Source organism: Centroberyx gerrardi, chromosome 15, assembly GCF_048128805.1.
Source record: "Centroberyx gerrardi isolate f3 chromosome 15, fCenGer3.hap1.cur.20231027, whole genome shotgun sequence".
Classification (NCBI taxonomy): Eukaryota; Metazoa; Chordata; class Actinopteri; order Beryciformes; family Berycidae; genus Centroberyx; species Centroberyx gerrardi.
In genome coordinates, this window is record NC_136011.1 from 20,451,172 (window position 1) to 20,473,499 (window position 22,328).

Below are 22,328 nucleotides of genomic sequence, written 5' to 3' on the forward strand. Positions count from 1 at the left end.
CTGGATAAAATCGCCTGGGCAATTCATTTGAGGATGGATAGGAGAGTTGGCATCCATCCAACTTCCATCCCCCTTGAAAAATGTCATAACCTTTATCTCTATCTCACTGTTGCTCATCCACCATTATATTATGGTAACTACATTGATCAGAAATGGATTTAGAAGATACAAAGAGATTTTGCCTTTCATCATCATAGTAATGGTGCTAGCTAGCTGACATCAGTTAATGACATCATTATGTCTATGCCAGGCAATATTAGGTAAATTACCTCCACACCCCTAAACTTGGTGCAAATTGTCTACATGAGCCAGAGGAAGGTGAGAAACATCAGTGATCCAAGCATCTTGCTGTACATCAACTGGTGGACGAGCTAAATTGCTCCCGTCTCCCTGCTAGGGAGAAAAAAGTAGACATATTGGACAAAGTGATGTCCCCAAAGTCAGGACATTTGAGTCAACAGTTATAACAGTATAACAGTTATCAGTTATAACATTACAGCTACTTACCAATAAAAATTAAGTTGTTACTTTTGTTATTACCCCCTCTAATTATCAGATTGAAGTTCACTTATCCAAAAACTATTTCCCAACATCCCTTCTGATTTCTGACAGAATTAGCCTAACTCTGACAAATTCTGACAAAAAGGTATTGGAGGGGATGGTGGGTGGGAAATAGTTTTTGGATAAATCAATAAATCTGATAATAATTACAGGGGGTAAAAACAAAAGTATCGACTTATTTTTTATTGGTAACTGTATTATCACTGAAATGTAACTTATATTTTTTATAAAGCCTATGTCTGATTGACATGGGTTATGTACAAAACATTTCCCAAGATTAAACGTCTACGCATTATCCCCAATTTAAGAATAATATCAAATTAAAAACGAATGGCAATGGAACAACCCTGAATGTTTTTTATTGGGTGAGGTGGGCTGTGCTCTCTTGAACACACCCCAGTGGGTGTGTCTGTATGGTCTGTATTCAGCCAAAGATGATATAGAAGCAAGGACTATCACTGCACATGCTTGAAACCAAATCCTTGTCCGCTAAACGCACGCGTACAACTGTCTAAAATCACGAGTTTTTCTCACCTTCAGACAAATATCATTTTTTATGCAAGATGCTTGTTTTATTTAGGCATAACAGCGAAATGTTTATGGTCTTGGTAAGCTATGGATAGCGGCATTACATCCAGACGTGTCTTGAAATTAGTAAAAAAAAAAAAAAAAAAAAAATTGTTTAGCAGGTGCCGCCGTTTCGCACATGCGTTGTATGGTATTTTAATTGTAAACAGTTGCACGCATGTGCGAGATGAATTCCCCGCCCCTACGCGATTCCGCTGTAGCGGTGAAGTATCTTCCTGCCCTCTCCCTCTCTGTTATCTTTGGTACAGCACAGCCCAGTGGGAGAGAGCGCACAAGTCAGGCAGGGACACAGAAGACATGTCGGAAAGTGGGAGTCAGGAAGCCGCTGGGGCCCCAAACGGCAGTGGCAACACAACGAAACCCAGACCGACCGTCGGCAACAGAGTGACGGTGGTGCTGGGGGCTCAATGGGGCGACGAGGGGAAGGGGAAAGTTGTGGATCTGCTGGCACAAGACGCGGACATGGTGTGCAGATGTCAGGTTGGTTAACCCATGCTGCATTCATTGGTGCTGCGTCTGTCCCCTGTTAGTCTGCTCAAATCCAGCAGGTAGCTTGCTAGCTAAATACCGCCTCTCACAGTTTAGTTGACAGCTGCGAGCTAAAGTTAGTGTTTCCAGCAAGCTAATGCGAACTTGCTAACCAACATCTCAGTCAGTGTGTTCTCAGTATCTTGCTAATGTCACCTTGAATTCTTGCTAGCTACTTAGCTCCCCAGACACCTAACGCTGTGATGAATTGTCTCCTGTCGTGTACACATGGCAGATAGCTGCTGCTGTGGGCTAGCAGGGTACCTTTGGCTAAATGAAGTGACCAAGTGCATCACTTCAGAATTGGCTTTTTGGCCGCCGGTAACGTTACTTCGAGACAGCTAGTTAACTTAGCTCGCTAGCAAAATGTGTCGATTATGTTGCAGTAGGTTCCGTTTTTATTTTATTTTGGCTGTACAGCGCATCACATCCTACATGTGAGAAGTTTGATTCGATCAGCCGGCGACCTGCATAATCAGATCGTTGTGTTTACAGCCAAGCTGCCTTGGGGGGCCGCACAACCTTATCGTTTCAGTGCAGACAGAGCGTGGGAGGGGATGGGGCTAAACATGACAGCAGGCTGCGTGTGAAAACATGTAGTTTAGCATGTCGAGCTGCACAAATAGTTTCTAAACACTCAGCTATGTGTTGAAAAGTTGTACAACGAGGTTTCCTCTTAACTGATTTATGAGCTCTCATATACACCTGCTTTTGGCTCACGATGCATGCAATTTGTAGTTACAGAACCAAAATTGATTTAGTAATGGCATATTACCCTAATGGCAGGTTATTGAACAGCTACAGCTTTTCAGCAGACCAAATGACAGTGATGGGTATTTTAGCCTGTCAGGTTCTAATCTTGATAATATGCACGTGACCCCTAAGCTATTCTTTATCAGGACTTGGTTGTAGATCAGCAGTATCTACACATCACTGCAGAGGAGGGGGGCGGCAGGGTGGTTTGCGCTGTCGCCTCACAGCAAGAAGGACCCTGGTTTGATTCCCGGCCCTTTCTGTGTGGAGTTTGCATGTTATTCCCATGTTTGCGTTTGTGCTCCGGTTTCCTCCCACACTGCAAACACATGCAAGACAAGTGGATTGGCGACCTGTCCAGGGTTTTTCCCCGCCTTCTGCCAAACGTATGCTGGGATAGGCTCCAGGCCGCCATGACTCTGAATAGGAATAAGTGGGTAAATACAATGAATTAATGCAGTGGAGGGAGGCCAACAAATTGATTTGATTCCCTGCCTCAAAAGCTACTATTGTGATCCCTTTTAGCAAGATATTCAAACCACATGCGCTCCAGGGGAGCCGCTCTGTGGCTGACAGTGGAAGACCGGATGTACTCCACAACTCCGGGTTATCAAGTGTAGAGATGTAAAGTGTGTAACTGTCAGTGTGCTCAGTTAACCTACCCTGAGTAAAAATGGAAATTATAATAATCTTATACTGTATCTGTTTGATAATAATGGACAGTAACAAGATACTTTTGAGAAACTCAGTTCAGTTCAGTTTGGCTTTGGTTTAGCACAGCAGTGTGGAATACTCCCTATTCCCTGTTGGCTGGTTAGACTTTAAATCCTTGCAGCTTGGTGGCTCTCAGCAATTCCTCTTCCCTCCTTGACACTATTATATTTACTATGCCTGGTATTGATAACAGGTTGACATAGCAAGGATTCTCCTCAGCCAAGGAGCTTCCTTGCTCCCTGCCAAGGCTGGAGACATGTAAAAATAAACCACTTACTGGCTGTGTTTCTGCACAGCACACACACACACCCCAAATACCTAATGGTGTGTGTGTGTGTCGGCGTGAGGTGGGGGCTTGATGTGTGTGTGTGTTTGTAAGTGAGCAATAGAGTGTGTGTTGGGAGCAGATAGTGTTCATCTTTTTATAAAATCAGCTTTGCCAGCACTCTTGTGCGGTGTGCCTTACAGTACCTCTAAGAACTTAGAAGGTGCAGTGGGGTTAAGTCTGTGGGTCTGTGGGTGCGGGGGTGGAGGGGCAGCACTGGTAAAACACATCCCAAGAGGATTGGTGGGCGGGGTGGGATAGGGTAGTCACGATCATGGAGCATGTTTAGCATGCTTCACTAATGAAGTAAACAGAGCAGATAATTGCTCATTAGCCTCCTGATCTTATGTCCCCTCAGTGGTTCTCAACCTTTTTGGCTCGTGATCCCTCAAAACGAAGACATGCCTACTTGCGACCCCTCATCACAGGCTGCATAATGCAGAGTGATGAACACTTCAACCAAAGAATGATCTTCTCTTTTCAGGTTGTTTCATTTGATCAATTATCAGAAGAGGCTTAGGAGCTGAAAAGTGAAAACTATTCAGTATTTCACAAGAAAAAGCACAAATTAGAGAAGAATTAGGAAAAAATAGACACGATAATACATTTGTATAGTAAAAGTATGTTTTTTCTCCAGACCCCCCCAAAAAATTATCTCGCGACCTCCTTACCTCCAGTCCCTACCCCCAGGTTGAGAATGTCCCCCCATCCTATGGTTGGTGGGTTAGGGTTAGGGTTGGTCTTCCACTCAAGCTTTCCATCTTTCGTATCCAGTTTCAGACCATCTCCTAACTCTCAACTTTTTAGCATCTGTCCCCTAGCTGTGACCCTAGGTTGGGGCTCATGTCCAACTTCTAAACCATAGCTTTAACCCCTATCCACTTGTGTGCCTAGCTAGCGTCCCGGCCAGCTGTTGTACCATGCCCTGTTGCAGTCCTGCATGTTGTCTGTCAGCACCTACATGGCTGGAGAGGCCCTACATGCAACCCCAAACCAACAGTGTCCCGGGCCGTTGCCCAGCACAGTGTCCAAACGTCCCCTATACCTCGCCTCCTTCCCCGTATGATTTGTTGCCTTATAAATACTAAATAATAATTCCAACCTACTTAATGGGTCTTATCAACACCTGTAGTATCCATTGCAGGTGGCTGTTTTGATTGTGAACAAGAGATGCCAATGTACTCACAAGGAGTAAAAAATACTTGAGACTAAAAGTACAGACTCATGAAATTAATCAAGAGGATTTGTCAAAACATTGTACTCAATTACAGTAACTACATTATTTGTATTTGGGATAATTAGGGATAATTGCCTTGCATTGCCATGTAGATAAGAAGCAAAACAAACCACAGGGCTCTGAAACAAGTTCATCAAGTTAGACGGATGACATTACCTGCCGGACCGGTACAAATTACTGTTTGAGCAGCCCAATTATCATTACACTTTGGGTTTATTCAATATTTTGTGTTTGTCAGCCACAGAGGTTTTCAGCCAGGCAGGGACCTATTTATTTCCTGTTGGGCATGGCAGAATGATGTATGGTTTCAGCTCGAGGCACCTTACGCCACATTTGGCCTCAATGCAGTGGATAAATGTTTTACCTGGGCTTGTAATGTTGTTCTTGGAGACAATGGGTTGCTATAGAGAAGTTTGCAGAAACCAAGGCTTGGCTGGCTTAACACAGGGAGGAGCCTAGCCTGTTGTTTATGTGTCCTTTCGCTGGACAATGTGGTAAATAGAGGTTGTGTGTATAGTGTCTTTAAAGACTTACAAGAGTTGGATAAGCATATGTAGCTAGACCTAACTACCTAGCAGAAATGACTAACCTAAGTAGGGATTCTTGCTCAACGATACTTCAGCAGGGCATATTCTTGCTGACATGGGGGGCTTGAACTTGAGACCTCCGGTTGAAGGGTGGTTTCCCTACTCACTCCGCCTCCCTGCTGCCCAAAGAGACAGTTAGAGACACAGTCATCAGCCTGTTATTCAGACAGGCTTTCACCAAAACTTCCAACCTCATGTTTTTCCTTGGTCTGGTTCTGTGAATCCCTCCATCCACTGTTTCTGAAAAACACTGAGCCCTAGTTTTGTCGGGTGAAATTGTGGTTTAACTGTGGCACCACTATGTGAAGTGGAATCATTTGTACCTCCCTATCGTAAATCGCAAACACAATGTATAGACTCTACCCCTAAGTCCTCCCATAGCTGCTCACAAACCGCAGCAGCAGGTGATCCGGTATCCAAACTAGAGCTGTCCCGTGGTGGGAATGAGGGGGTCGATCATGGGGCTTGTAGGAGGATCGGGGGTAGGTCCTGCGCGGGGAAGGGGTGGCGGGCACATCGTAAAAGTATCTAAAAAGGAGAGGCATCTGCCGCCCGCCAACCTCCCCACCTCCAGGGTACTGCCATGGCCAGGAATAACCCCATGTGGCACACACACGGCTTGATTTACATCCACAGGCTACATCCTGGTCACAGGACAGATGAAGTTGACTTGGAACCTGGGGTTGGTGAACACTGATATTCAGGCTGTGTGGAAATGAATGGATACACAGCTACCTTTTTATCAGGGCAGCAAAAAAAAAGTCCATCAGCCACGGTGGCTGGTACACCTCAAACTTCACGTTCATTATTTTACTAGCCAACTTAAATTTTCAGGATAGAATAGGACCTCCAAATGATATTGACAAAAAGGCTGAGAGAATAGATAGACTTAGCAGGCACAGACAGATTTTACCATTTGACTAGTGGCTGGCGTTCGTTTCCCATCCGGCTGACTGTCCAACGTCAACATTTCCTCCGATTGTTGAAATGTTGCTGCTGTACTCCCTGCTGCTCCAAAACCTCCTTTCTTCCTTCAATTGATTTCTTTTCTCCTCCTTATCTAATCTTTTCCCTTCTTTTTTCATTCCTTTCTTCCTTCCTCCCTCCCTCCCTCTCACTCTAGTTTCTTTCTCCTGTGCTCTATTCTTTTTCCTCCTAATATCTTCCTTCCCTCATTTCTTCCTTCCTTCTGTCTTTTTCGTCTTTCGTTTTTTTAGATTTTCGTTTTTTGCAGAGCATGACCTCTCTTGAGTGTGTAACGTTGAGCAGAGAGCAGCAAAGCAGGTCAGGTTGTGATGTTCCTGTCCCAGGACTACATGTTCTCTTTCTAGGCTCCACTGATGCCTTTTTGTCTCCATCCTCAGCTGTGGTAAATCATGTCCAGGCCCTGTCTGCAGGGTCCAAAATTAACATCTGCCAAGCACCAAATGCCAGTAAAATTTTGTCTCTGTCTTTGGCATATAAATCAGTAAGGGTCGCTAACTTTTGAGTCAGTTATAGACAGTCTTTGGTCTTTGTCTCTTTCAAAATTTGTTCCTGCTAACTAGTGGAAGCGTCTTAACTTCTGCAAACTTTTCCTCTTGTTTCACTGCTGCCTGGATGGTTAACTAGCCTAATGTTAACTGAGGATTAATCTCAAAATGCAGTGTTTCCTCTGTTTCCTCACAGCTGTGGTGCTTGGGGGGGAGAATTCTAGTTTTGTCACATATCTGTCTGTTTGGGTCTAAGTTGTCTTTCAAGTTGAGGCTGTAGCGCTAAAAATGTCCTTCAGTCTTTATAGTCATTACTTCTAAAACATTTGGACTACACTTAGTTTTAGATGCAGAAGAATTTTAATTTCACATTTTCTCTAGCAGTGAGTGGTGGTAATTTGCTGTGTTAGCACACCACTGCTAAATTAAAACAGAGGAAACACTGAAATGTGAAACTTAAGGAGGATCACACTCTTGATCCATTGTTTAACTGAGTGAGCAAGTTTTAAATTAACACAGTACGCAACTCTATACACAAATAACATTGAAAAGGAGTTTGTGACATATTTCTATTAAATATGTATGATTATTATGTTAGTTGTTCTGGCTGGTAAAAATATTCTTGGCAGGTCATTTTGGGGGTGGGGGGTTAATAGCTTTTGACAGGTGAGCCAAAAAGTTAATTTTGGACTCTACTTGTATGGATTGAGCTCTCGTATGGTTTCTGATGAGTCAAAGTGTAGAATGTGGTTTAGCCCTAAACAGTTTGTGCTTACCAGCCAACTGATAATGACAGCCTAACAATGTAGCCTTGGTTTCATCACAGTGCTTGGTACGTGCCTGAAATGAAATGCAGGTGAGCTTGTTGGAGGATTGTAAAACAACACATTATTGCTTTAACTACATGTCCTCTGGTGGAATATGAGGCCCGGCCAACTGAACTGAATTTCCCAGTATGAACACTGTCATATTCTCCTAACCTCCTTATTCAGCCAGGATTGGTGAGATACTTTCCATATTATCAACAGAAAAAATTCCTAGATTTCATTGGGGTTTTTCAATGTGGGTGTCTTGAGAATGGAATATTATTTGCATCATATTTTAACCATAGTGCGAACAATCCATTCTACTTTTCTTTTGTTGATAATTTCCCAGTAAGTTTATATTTGAGAGAGACCTTCAGTTGGCTCCGGGTTTGACTGAATATCGAACAGGAGTCTCTAAGCAACAGTGGAGAGTAGCAGATACTGGCAGGTATCCTGGCTTCAGTTTGTGTATGCTGCTTGTTGCTACTCGCTAAACTATTCAGCCGGCCTTCCACCTCATCTAAACAAAGTCTCAGAGCTTCCATTAAGTTCGTGCCTGTCTGTGTTTCTGTTTGACTCTCCGTCTCTCTCTCCGCAGGGCGGCAACAACGCAGGACACACAGTCGTGGTTGATTCAGTGGAGTATAACTTTCACCTCCTCCCCAGCGGCATCATCAACCCCAAGGTCACCGCCTTCATCGGTGTGTAACACATGCACACACACACACACTCACACACGCACGCATTCATATTCATGTGTACCACGCATACACATCGCATGCACACCATCTGTACGCAGTCTCTGACAAGCACACACACTGAAACACACACAACGTGCCACTCTCTTGCGTGCACACAGACTCTTTCTCTCTCTCTCCAAGGCCGTCTTGCCTCGCTATTTTCTTGACGAATCGATCGAGACTACTTTTAGCTCGGCTCTTGTCATCGCCAGCGGAGCAGACTCCATTTTGGTGGCCACTACAGTTAAGAGTGATCAACTTGACTGTGAGCCAGCCTGCAGGCTACGTCAGGTCCACTCATCTGCAGTAACTTCATTAGCTAATGGTGTCTTTCTTTCTCTTTCTCCTTCTGCCTCCTAACGCTCCACACATCTCCACTTTAACATGTATAGCCGCATAGTCTGTCGATACTTAATCAGGTCTCCACGTTTTCCTTTTTGATATATGGCACATTAATGCCGCTCTGCAGCCTCGGTCATCCAGAGAGGCTTGCTGCATGGTGCGGCGTATGTGTGTGTGTGTGTGTGTGTGTGTGTGTGTGTGTGTGTGGCATGTATGACGACTCGAGTGAGGGGCCTCAGTGGGAATTGACCCATTAACCCCAGGAATGGGCACTATGCGTTACCCACAGGAGCAGTCTAAAGGATCTTGTGACATTTTCATAACGTATGCCATTAAGCTTTTGTCCAAAGTGGCTTACAGTACAATGAGTGCATACTTTGTACTGTAGTCGGCCCCAGTGGGAGTGGAACAGTGTTATGCTCTATCTATTGAGTTGTACAGATAGTGCTGGGCAATAAAAGGATATTGATAATTATCTTGATTAAATTTTCCTCGATTCCTAAATAAAACCAGCTCGATAACTTTCGATAATGACCATAGCAGAGTTCCTCTCAGCCTTAAAGGATAATTCTGGTTATTTTCAACCTGGGTCTTTTGCAATCATGATGATTAATTGTGTTCAAAATTTCATCACTTGCTTCACTGTAGAGCTTGACAAACAAGTGATGAAAAACATCCCCACCAGTTAGCTGGGAGCGATGCTCTCCAATATGCACGCGCACACACACACACACACACACACACACACTCTGCAACAGCTGAATCCAAAAAGTGATTAAAACATGTGCTTTCAACACAATAACACACACCACACACTGCAGTTAAACATGTCTTTAAATAGCATATCAGTTATAATGGTCTGTTTGATGCTTTTTTTAACATTGCTCACACACTTCCTTATTTTCTTTGCTGGCTGCCAGTTTTCTCGGAAGAACGGGTTTTGTTGCTTCATTTTGTTTCGTTTTCCTTATTTAAAGATGGTTGGAAAAATAAGACTGAAAAACGATTTCACTCTTCCTTGTTTTTACTGTTGTATTCTGGCAATAAAGAAGTGTTTTAAGTGTAAGTTACCCCTTTAAACTTGACAGAAATAGTGATTTTACATATGTCGTAATAAAAATTGGCTGATATGAAAATTTTAATTAAGATAAAATTTTCCGCCATATCGCCCAGCACTATGTACAGGACCACATACTGGGCTGTACAGCACACCTGGACTATAGTGAATGAGCTGAGGTGAATTTCCTGTTTTGTCTTTGTCATTTGTCTTAAACAATATCACATGATCTCAATCAGTCAGTCAGTTAATGAGTCACTCAGGTAGTCCTAAAGTCAGGAACAACTGCACCTGTGATTTCATTCAGGGATCAAGTTCCACCTGTTTTAGTGTTCAAAATCTTTTTTATTTGTGGTGTTGATATGCAAAGACTACAAAATAATAAAAAGTAAACTACATATTAACCTGTTATGATGAGATACCTAGACATTTTGAGTTTTAGTCAATCAAGACAAGCCATTTCACCAACGGCTTGTCATGTAATGCAGGAAAACAGATCTACATTTGTCTTGGTGCTAACCAGAAAGCAGCTTGTTAGCATTTATTTGAGGTCCTCGTTAGTTTCAATCACAGTTGGTAACAATATGAAAAAGTCACTTTCTGAGTAACTCAAGCGCCCTCACAGAAACTTCATCATATTTTGACTATGTCTGGATAACAAAAAGGACAGATGGACATTCAAACTCTCTAGTCGTCACGGTAAGATAATGCCTTCACTGTCCCCAAGTCGAGATGTTTCTGATTTATTATTGCGTGTTTGTCCTCTTTCATGTGCTACGGCACATTCACTGCCTCCAGCGCTGGAGAGCAAATTTGGGTTCAAGTCTTTCCTGTTCTTGGTTTACTTACGGTCTAAAAAACTGTTGTCTAAACTCATGACAAGCAAATGTTAAATATATATAAAAACTGAGGTATGAAACATTTAAAAAAATGTTATTTGAGTTTTGTTTGAAATCACACTTAACATTACCATGCAGTTCAGTGCAATGAACATCAATTTGATTATTTAACACGTGATTTTGCATGCAAAAGCTTTATTGTGATATATATCAATATAAAAAAAAATCCTTATGATTGTTGTGATATTGGTTTCGACCATATCGCCCAGCCAGTCCTGCTTCATAGTGGGGCGAAATTTGCTTCAGACATCTGGAGCACAACGTGGAACACTTTTGTCACTTATGGATGATTTGACACCCAGCGCCTGGGTTTCAACGAAAAAATGAATTATCCACCTTCTATTACTACATGTGAAAACAAAGGGCATCCGCTTACAGTGCACCTTCTGCACTAATTTTACAATGGAAGAAATTGGACAGAAAAAAAACTGCTGCAAAGTGCATCCTCTATAGTTTCACACATATTGAAACTACCTACTGCGCTGTTCCCACCTCAGTCACAGAAAACATGAGTGAATTAATGAGTTTGAGGGGGGCTGAGTCAAAAAACACATCCTGTTTTTCTAGTCAGTCCAATATGGTTTTCCATGCAGTGTGAATCATATCATGTTAAGCTGATGCTGTACATCCTGAAGGCCCAAGAGCACTTTCAGTATGAATTCATCTTCCGAACTACCGAACATAGAACTTTCTCTACTTACTGTGTTTCTGTATTATCAGAGGCTGTAAACTTAAGTCATATTATATTTTCTCACCTCAGGTAATGGTGTAGTGATCCATCTTCCTGGCCTGTTTGAAGAGGCAGCGAAGAACGAACGCAAAGGAAAAGGTGGGTGACGTACCGATTTTTGAAACAGAATAAGGCAACATAAGAATGTTTTGAGTCACAGAGATGCAAAGTGAATTTGTGTGTGTGCAGGTCTAAAGGACTGGGACAAAAGGTTGATCATCTCAGACAGAGCACATATCGGTAAGTCCCGCCAGGTCCCCCCCTAGGCAATTTTATCTATCTATGTGTGTGTGTTTGAATGTATGCATGCGTAGATGTGTGTGTGTGTGTGTGTGTGTGTGTGTGTGTGTGGATGTGTGTGCCCTGCTTTCTCTGAGGTGTGTGAGTGTGTGTCCCCTCTCTGCCTCCTCCACAGTGTTTGACTTCCACCAAGCGGTTGATGCCGTTCAGGAGCAGCAGAGACAAGAGCAAGCAGGCAAGAAGTAAGAAACCAGTTACTACAAAATGGCTGCAACACAAGACACCATGTTCACAAACATGGATTTTAGCTGTAGGGCAGGACTAGAGCTTCTTGTCAGTGTGATTCTCCGTTTGTTTGTTTTAGTCTAGACCCAGACTTAGCCATTGTCCTAGATGCCAGCCTATTTTTTGTTTCGGAATGAGCTGCAGTGATTATTTATGGGACCCACAGACAACTTGTCATATCTTCCTGTTTGTCTCCAAAGCCAGGAAGTAGTTGACTCAGTTTCCATGAGTTCTTATGAGTCATCGTTCAGTACAAAGACTAGGAATGTGCATACATCCGTTTCCACAGATTGTGAACAAAAACAATCGCAGCACTTTCTGCTCTGTACAGTACTGACTGGTTGAATATCTTTAGCAGTCATGTTAGCGGTGAGGGCGGATTCTCTCAGTTCAACTTCTGAAGAATCTTGCACAGATGTTGTCTTGTTAGTTTGGCTCGGTCCATCTTCTTCCCTCTAGACGTAGCTGGATAGTTTTGGTGATGATTCATTGTAGTGGAGCCATGGTGCGACAACGACTCTGTCCACATACGTCACACTAGGGCTGCACGATTATTTATCTGGGGAAACAAAATTACTTTGTTTTCACTCTTACTGTCTTACCCTTATTTACAAAATTCAGATTAATTTGGGGCTGAGCTACAACCCTAAGGTGAACGTTGGACAGAATCTACTGTCTCCATCTGGTTTCCTCTCTGACTTTGGGCTGACCCATTCTTTTCCGCTTTGCTCGTTGCTCCATTTTCCCAAAGATGGTCTATGTAAGGTTTCTCTTTTTCTTTCCCACCGGAGCTGCCTCTTATCTTAACTTTTTGTTTTGGTAACATGATTGCACATTGCACAATCAAAGGTTGTGCTTGGTCATTCAGTATCGGTATCACCAAATTACATGATTAATTGTGTGTTTTGTGTGACTTTGTTAATACCACAATTGCTTCTGAAAGCAGCTACATGAGGATGAGTACAAAACAACGCACAAGAGAACGTGGAGTTTTTTGTTGTTGTTTTTTTAAATGACACCAGACTCAAATTGAGCACTACATAGTTCCACTTTAATCATGTATCTCAATACAATACAATATAACAGCCAGATTAGAAAACTCAAGGTTGATCCCTGCAAATGAATATTCGAATATTCGGTTTTTATGACCCACCTCTAATGAAGACGTAGCAGAAAATGACATTTCTTGCTTATTATTTTGCACATAAATATCTCTGTCTCCACCTAACCTTTACTGTTCATATGCGCAGAAATGTCTTTCCACACCCACACACACACACACACACACGTAATATCAACTCTGCCTGGAGGCATCCTCAGAGAGGGCAGAGGCCCTGGAGCAGGTGGGTATTATGAACAGGAGAGAGAGAAAGAGAGAGAGAGAGAGGATAGCGATGCTTCATTGGTTAGAGACTGACTAAACCAGCAGGAGTCTGTTCAGCAGCATGAAACTTAATTGAATCTTTACAAAGAGGCAAGTATTCCACGTCGAAAATCTAGGTATTCTTTCATGTAGTCTTTCAGTACTACAGCGAAGTCTTGTGAGATTGCTTTTCTCAAATCGTGGTGTTTCAGTATTCTGTTTCATTCCGCTCCATTTTTTTTTTTTTAAAGTCTGCTCTATCATTAGCCCAGACAGTGAACCGTACCCATGTATGCGAGGAATGTTAAGCCAAGCTTGTGTGGAGCATTCAGAGTAATAAGCTCAAGAGAGACCCAGGGCATTCCTGTTCAAAGCTGGGTTGTCTTTACCAGCTCAGCAACCAAAGCCCCAAACACCCAGCCAGCTACTGTGTGTATGAGAGGGAGAGTGTGTGTGAGAGCGAGAGAATGCATGTGCTTTACCAGGGTGCCTTAATGGCATAGTCATTATAAGCTTTCAGCAGATTGATATGATAGGCCGGTGGATTTCCAGCATCGCCAGGCATTTTACTCGCAGCTCTACTGGAAGTCAGAACAGAAAACACTCATGCAGACACAGAATCAGATCAGACTGCTTAGGTTCGCCTGTGTCACCCTCATCCAGGTATTTCTGTTTAATCAAAACTAGAAACGGGGATAACTGTAAAGATGTCTAGGGAAAGAAAGGCTGTCACAGTCTTGTAGTTCCACCAAGGTGCTGACATGCGGCAAACTCAAGAAATGAAAATATTTGGCCGCATTCAGAGAACAATTAATAAACAAACCAACCCTTCAGTTCTATTCAAACTCATTTCAGTCATTGCAGCATTCATCGGGGCTACGGATGCAATGCATAATAAAGACTATTTACATGACCCATATTTATAAATGGAAATAGAAACACCTAACGGTGAATGTCCATACAAAACACCCTGACGCTAAGCTTGAAAATATTGGCTGCCTCGTGGGAGTGGAACTGGGTGTTTGTAATAGATGCAGGTTTTGCTTTTATAGTAGGGTTGCCAACTAAATAAATACTGTTTGAATGTGAGACTATAAATGCATGCAAGTCAATTTCTATTCACCCACCATCCACATCCACGATTTCCGACACCGTCCTCCACGCCACAGCTCTTTTATATTTTGTTCCACCAAAGATGCATCATATAATATTGGGTGACTGGACACAACATTAATTAACTTCTCCATCTTGAGAGGAGCAAATGACAGGCGTAAGTAGTTTTGTGATGTTGTGATGTTTCTTGAAGGAACTTAATCAAGCAGACACACGCTATTCACCTGATTGGTTATCGCCTGTGTTAGCCACTTGAAAATTTGCATAAAAAAGGCGAGAGGTCGTCTCCTCCCTGCCACTACGCTCGCAAATTCTGGCCATTCACCTTCCCACAATCCTCTGCAAAATTTGCTTTTGTTCAAATTAATGGGGAGCGTCACTTCGCCTGTGAATTTCCCTCCCAGTGGACATTCACTGTAACAGACACTTGGAGTAGAATTTAATTAATTACAAACGTTTTCAAGACCGGACACAATGTCACAAAGTCACACCACAGTAACAGGAATTCTCTTTCCTGTTTCCTGTTAGACTCATTGATTCGGCCTAAAGACTAAATCAGATGTGTCCTGGGCCATCTGTCCTCAAGTGGTCCTGACGTTCTATAGTGCCACAAGAATTTGTGTGGGAATTGTATGGTTGACATGATGGACTTTGTGACTTGTAAGGAGTCAGGTGGTATAACGAGGTCACATATTGTGACTGATTCTCTTTTTTTGTTTCCCTCCCTCCTCTCTTTTGGCCCTGCCCAGCCTGGGAACAACGAAGAAGGGGATTGGTCCAGTGTACTCGGCCAAGGCGGAGCGTAGCGGCCTCAGGATATGTGACCTGCTGTCCGACTTCACCCAGTTCTCTGAAAGGTCTGCTCCAATATTACAGGATCACTCCTCTGGGGTTTAGATGAACCTCCCTACTGGGTTAAGCCTATCACTCTTCAAAGACCATAGGTTTTTGGAGAGTCTATGATGAATTATTTTGCAGTACAGGTCAAGTTTATGAGTAAGGTACAATTATGATTAAATTATTTGCTGCACGCCGTAGATATTGATCTCAAAAGCATGGGAAAAATGGGTTAGTTTTTTAGGGTTATTTGTGAGCTTTCTGAGTGTTTTTAGGAATATTTTTGTTATACACACATTGCAGTGTAATGTAGGATTGTGTCCTATGAGCGCAGGTTGGCCAGTGACCAAAAGTGGATGACACTGAGATGAAATGAAATCAAAACTGATGACTTTTCCATGTTGCAGGTATAAGGTTTTGGCCCAGCAGTACAAGGCCATGTACCCAACTCTGGAGATTGACATCGAGGGAGAGCTGGTGAAACTAAAGGTAATGAGGAAATCAAATAAAGAAAGAACTTGTAGAAGCATTGAGTAAATTGTCCCTTTTGCAATAACATGTTGTGTGTACTGTGTGTGTGTTTAGGACTATGTGGAGAGGATCAAGCCCATGGTGAGAGACGGGGTGCACTACATGTACGAGGCTCTTCACGGCCCCCCTAAGAACATCCTGGTGGAAGGAGCCAACGCAGCACTACTGGACATAGACTTTGGTCAGTACTTCAGGATGTGTGTATGTGTGAGTGCGCATGTGTGCTGTACATTTGTCATACTCTTAACTGGTTTGGTTCTGCATATTTTCCAATTAGCTTTTCGATAAATACTTCATTTTGCCAACAAGTATGCTTATTCCTGCTAACCTGTACTCTCAAAATCAATGTTTTTTTGTGCTGAAAACACTTAAGCTATGTGATGCTCTTTACAAAAGCCTGCTCGGAGCTCAGACTAATGAAGATGGTGAGTTTACCAACTATTGCTGACGTGCTCTGGCATCCAGGCTCGATGTGCACGCTCACAGTTAAAACCACTGAATACCACCTTGCTGTGCATGAGCACGAAGGCACCCTGCATCAGCAGTCTATCAGTCAGTCAACCAGCCAGCCACTTTTAATTTTACAGGTGTTTGTGCAGAAACATACAGGGTAAATACTGTCTTAAATCCAGAAATCAAAAGGTGCAAGGAGCTATTTGATGTTTAAAAGCTCCATAGTTCTATTTGTTGACGAGTTCTTGTGTTTTTTTCTCCTTCAGATAATGACTCATCAGGTTAATACCATACAAGCCTCCTGGTTATTATAGTATGTCACTGTAACTTCATAGCTGACATGCCATTATCGAGAGCTCTGACGGCAGTGAGCAGATTAAATTACAGTCAAGGTCCCTCGCTGTACCATTATCATAACACCATGCTTGTAATAACAGTGGCGACAGCGTGACACAGGGCACAGTGTACGACAGACTGATATGCAAACAACCTTGTCTCTCTCTGTCTGGTAGATAGCAATGTGGCAGCACCTATACTTGGTTAGAAAGTGTGACGATCTTTCATAGAAGCATTAGGCCTAAACTTTATTTTTTCACATTTATGTATTCACCAGAACCTTTTATCTTAGTAGTATTCGAGTTAGTATTAGTGTCTTGGAATACGTGAGCAGGTTCAGTGTCTTGCTCAACTGCACTTAGCTGCCCTTCTGATTACACAGCAGTCTCTCTAAGACAGTGGTTCTCAAACTGGCGGTCGGGACCCTCAAGGGCGTCGTGAGATGATTTTGGGGGCTCGCAAAATGATTTATGGGATAGGAAAAAAACATATTTCTACTATACAGTTTTATTATCATGTGTAATTTGGGGGATTTTCGTCAAATTTTTGCTTTTTTCTTGTGAAATACTGAATCGTTTTCAGCCTCTCGGCCTCCTCTGATAATGAATCAAAAGAAACGACCTGAAAAGGGAAAATCATTTTTTGGGTGAACTGTTCACCACTCTGCATATGCAGCCAGTGACGGGGGGTCGCAAGTCGGCATCGCTTCGTTTTATAAGTTTGAGAACCACTGCTCCAGGAGGCTCTGCCATGTGGCCGGTTTCGTGTATCTGGACGGAAACTCTATCCGTCTTTGCTCCTATCACAAGAGCTGGAAACACCTTACACACAAAACAAGCGAAATGCAACAGACTATTTCTGTAGCAGGCAGGATTTTTGAAATATCTGAGGTGAAACCATTTCAGTGTCAACTGCTAAGTGGCTTTGACCTGAGGCAAATCCTCCAGGACGGTTAGACATACAACAGACGAGGCTAAAATTACTTTCTACATTCATGGTTTTGATCTGTGGGAAGATATGCCAGGTGGGTGGGGCTCTTACTTTTCACATGGCTCAAATATTGACAGGCCAATTAGCCTCAAGCAAGCTCAGCCACGGAACGGTATTTGAGAACGTTTGTTGTGATTGATTGAACTCATCTGGTGTTTCACATGAACCCATGCATGTGCAAACAGACAGACAGACACACAGGTCAGAGCAGTCCTGGTCAGGTTTGGAGACCGGTTCAAGTGAGACTAGGCAGCCAGACAATTCGGGACAGGTGCTAAAACAAATCACTCTGCGCTGTCAACATAAGGCCTTGTCCAGAAACGACCCATAGCCCTCACCTGCCCAACCCTCACGCTGCTGTAGATGCTGTATGAAATGGCTGGTAAGAAATAAAGCCTTTGTTACAGAAAACAGTTGCACGTCACTCTTTTGAGAGGACAGTAAACGGTGAAGTCATGAAATTCAGTTCCCTTCCTCTCTTTTTTGCCCGCGTGTTTGTTTGTAACGAGTCTTTCTGAATTCATTAATATGAAATATGTGCTCAGTCTTCAACCGCCCCTGTCTTTGCAGGGACGTACCCGTTTGTGACGTCGTCCAACTGCACGGTGGGCGGGGTGTGCACGGGCCTCGGCATGCCGCCGCAGAACGTGGGCAAGGTGTACGGGGTCGTCAAGGCCTACACCACCAGGGTGGGCATCGGAGCCTTCCCCTCGGAGCAGAGCAACGTGAGGGGACACACACACACACACACACACACACAAAATATGTTATACCTCCCATCGAACATGGAAGGCTTAGTCCTTTAAATCATGTTTCCAAAAGGATAACCCTGTCACAGGAAGCAGAATCCTTGGAAGGGATCACAGACCCTGTGATACAAAGATAGACAGGATAAACAAGGATAACAGGATACATTTTAAAGGTGTACAACTTTTTTATGCGTGTAAAGTGTGGATTAAGCCTGTTTTTTGAGTTACACTTAAGTAAAATTGAGATATCAAGGACTTTGAAAAAAGCTTATTTTACATTCTACGCATAGAGCATGAGCCTGTGATATAGCGATTGTTTACATACTCAAAAGATCCGGGCTTTGATGTGTACAGTATACAGCAGACAGGGACTATAAGGACTCCTGAGTAAGTTTTCAAACAGCACCACCTAGAGGACATTTTGTTACACTGCCACCAATAACCAGCTATTGATTAATCTGTGGCCACTCATGGTCTCTGACATTTTTTGGAAAGCTCATGAAATTTTCTCTGTGATGTTGATTTTTTTTTTTTTCTTGAATGTACTGTCAAATGTTACAAAAAGCTGTGACTGGCTCCAAAACAGTTGGTTGGTTTTTGTTGATGAGTTAAAATAATATTATAATCCTTGAAAGTGAAAAGCAAACTAATGCTTGGAGTTGGTGCTGAAGTTGTACTTGTCCTTTTAATTCAGTCTCATTAAAATGTGGTCATGGAAATTTGAAAAGTGGTCATGGAAAAGTTTTTGAATTTCATCAGTGAAAATGTGTGGGAACCCTGAACTGGACATTACAGCATGCTGTAGAAGAAAATTATCAACAGGCTAGATACTGTAACAATTTGAGTGAAACTGAAGCCCAAATGCAGATATGGGTCTAGTGGCTCATTATTGTTCTTTTCTGTGGTTAATTTTACCATCACTCATGTCATGTAGAATTATAGGAAGTTCTTAAACAGTTTGCAAACAAACCCGTTCACAAAGTCAGTATCCTTAAACAGCTGATCAGCATGTACGACAATGAATTCAGACACACATACTGTCTGCACTTCTCTTTAGGAGATTGGAGAGCTGCTTCAGACCCGGGGGAAGGAAGTGGGCGTGACCACAGGCAGGAAGAGGCGATGCGGTTGGCTGGATCTGGTGCTCATCAAATATGCACACATGATTAATGGCTTCACCGCGTGAGTTCTGTGTGCATGTTGCACACGTGTGTGTTTGTATTCATGTCAGTTTGTTTACATGTGTGTCTGCCAGCGTTTCCCCCAGAATTTTATTCTTGCATTCAGCATTTAGATCATCACGGGACACTAAAACTCCCCATTGAAACCCAAACTAATAAAATTGTGTGTGTGTGTGTGTGTTAACCTACTTGTCCCTTCTGTCCCTCAGCCTAGCTCTCACCAAGCTGGACATCCTCGATGTGTTCCCAGAGATCAAAGTGGGTCTGGCTTACAAAGTCAACAACCAATCTATACCTCATTTCCCAGGTGAGCCGGTGTGAGCACTTGTTGTGGAAAAGCTGAGAATTAGATTGTAGAAACCTGTTCCTCTTCTCCTCTCTTCTCTCCTCCTCTCGATTTTCAATTCAATGGATCACACCAGTACACAGTTTTGATTTTCGACAGTGAAAAAGTGGGATCGGATCGGTGCATCCCTACCTGCAATGGTTATTGTCTAACCCGTTGTTGCTCCGTTACAAGCTATTACTGCTCTTCCAACAGACGTGATGGTTTTTGGCGTTTTTGCTTTATTTGATAGTTTAGAGTAGAGAGATACTGGGCAGATGGGAGAGAAAGAGGGGGATGACATGCGACAAGGGTCCGAGGCCAGATTCAAACCCAGGGTGTGACGGGTAAATGGTACACACCTTAACCAACTGAGCTACGAGGACGTCCTGACTCCTGAAAATAGCTTTTCATGTGGAAGACTGCCATTTTCCACCCACATCTATCTGTCTATCAGCTTAGTGTAGATTCAAGCAAATGTTTTGGATGTTGATAGGACAATGGGCAGTCCGTTCTAATCAAATGTCATTTTTATTTTCCTGACTGACTTCTCTGGGCCGGCTGTCTTTTTGTCATTGTTTGTTTTTGTTTATCTTTTGGAAAGTACATGCTGCTGATATCACTGTTAGCTCAGCACATAGCTAGGAAAGGTAGACACAGGCCATAATTGTAGGAAAGGTAGGTTGGATACGGACTAGGAGAGAGTGCAGGCTGTATTCACTCCCTGACCAGCCATTCCAGAGGTGTGCGTACAAATTTTGTCTGTATTTCACAATTCAAGGGATTCCTTCAAAGCAGGCGTTAGTGACAGTATTTGTATGATGTTAACGTTGCTAGACAAGCAGTGTCCTGCAGTCTTAGCAGTTTGATTGGTGTCTCCTATAGCCAGTAGTGTGATGTTGTCCCTCCCTCTCGTTCTGTACCAGCCAATCAGGAGGTGTTGCAGCGCGTGGAAGTCCAGTATGAGACGCTGCCTGGCTGGAACAGCGATACCTCGGCCGCTAGAACCTTTGAGGAGCTGCCCGAAAATGCCCAGAAATATGTCCGCTACATTGAGGAGCATGTGGGAGTGCCTGGTATGACTCCACACACATACACACATACTCACAGATACACACAATCTGTACACACACATCGATACTAAGGCTGCACAATTATGGGTGAAATGATAATCCCAATTATTTTGCAAGATACTGTCCTTTGTGTATCAGGTAGTATTAATCACAGTTATTACTCTCAGTGGTTAGAGGAACAGAATTATTTTACCACGTTACATCAATATCTTATTTATTTACAGCGAGCATCCAAATGAAATTATGAATGAAAGTAAATATGTCAACACTATATCCTTTTGATTCAGACAAAGACACACACTTTCTCACTGTATCTTCTCTTCGCACACAAGAATTTGATCAGAAAAAGTAAAAGAAATGAGAGTTGTGTGTCAGAAATAACTAATAAAAAACTGTAAACCACATCCCTGCACGCACAAACACCCATAAACAAGCGCTTGAAGTGCAAGCGTCAAATCATTGCTAAACCTCCTTTTGTTTGGGATCTATACAGTAATGAACCTCTGCCTGTGTGCTTGTCTGTTTCCTCAGTCAAATGGATCGGAGTGGGCAAGTCTAGGGAATCCATGATCCAGCTGTTTTAGATGGAGAAGGGGGGGAAAAAAAGCAAAGAGGACACACAGCAACGAACCAACTGTACCCTACTTGCATACCCCACACACAGCCTACCTACCTTTCCCAGCTCCCCAGGAGGGGAGGAGAGGGTAGGACATGACCGTCATGTCTATTATTAATGCTTTACCACTGTATCAGATCAGATTTCCCCACCTTACCGGCCGGACCTCACTGGATCAGACTCCATCAGACTGACTAACCTGTATGAATGGTGCCCAACGTCTCTCAAAATGGATTTCTACCTGTTTCCAAACCTTAGGAAGACAGCGCCACACACCTTCTAGGCACATACGCTTGGCCTATCGCCCTCTTCTTCTTCTTTTATTTGCCCCAGTTCATGTCGTAGCCGCTCACACAGAAACGGACACACTCGCCAACACAAACCGCCATGATGTCTGAGAAAGGACTCAGTGGAACGGACTCCACACACACACACACACACACACACACACACATATACACACGGGATCACTGCCCCGAAGGATCTGTCTGTGGAAGCTCGGTTGGTCGAATGTCGCTCCAGTGTATTTCTGTTAACCTGTGCTGTGTTTTGTCTGTTGTAAGTCAGTTTAAAGGTTTTGGTCTTGGTACTTTTAGATGCTTTGGACAATATCCGCTTTGTTCTGTTCTGCTTTATTCTCCCATGTTACAGGGATCCTTGGATATTTTTAATTTGTCATTTTGGGGGGGGGGGGGGGGGGGTTGTTGGGGTTTTTTTTCTTCTGGAAATTGAGCTCTTGAATTCCTTGTAACTAGCAATTACTTCAACAGAGGAATTCTTACAGCGCAAACAAGGTGATCAAGGGTAGATGAAATATTGAGACTCGTTTCCCCATAGTGTGATAAATGGCCGGCAAAGAAAATTTTGACTAAAGTTTAGATGCTAATATTTGGGTTT

General features: G+C 43.0%; 1 protein-coding gene across 1 annotated transcript; it reads left to right on the forward strand.

The window, feature by feature from the left end:
• Positions 1–1,399: 1,399 nt before the first annotated feature.
• adss2 (adenylosuccinate synthase 2) lies at positions 1,400–22,109 on the forward strand. Its single transcript, XM_071906605.2, has 13 exons — positions 1,400–1,629; positions 8,170–8,272; positions 11,370–11,438; positions 11,529–11,579; positions 11,755–11,821; positions 15,090–15,197; positions 15,585–15,666; positions 15,763–15,889; positions 18,058–18,212; positions 19,294–19,418; positions 19,627–19,724; positions 20,669–20,818; positions 21,347–22,109. The coding sequence occupies exons 1-13, from the start codon at positions 1,447–1,449 to the stop codon at positions 21,397–21,399; spliced, it is 1,371 nt and encodes a 456-aa protein (XP_071762706.1). The 5' UTR covers positions 1,400–1,446; the 3' UTR covers positions 21,400–22,109.
• Positions 22,110–22,328: the final 219 nt, after the last annotated feature.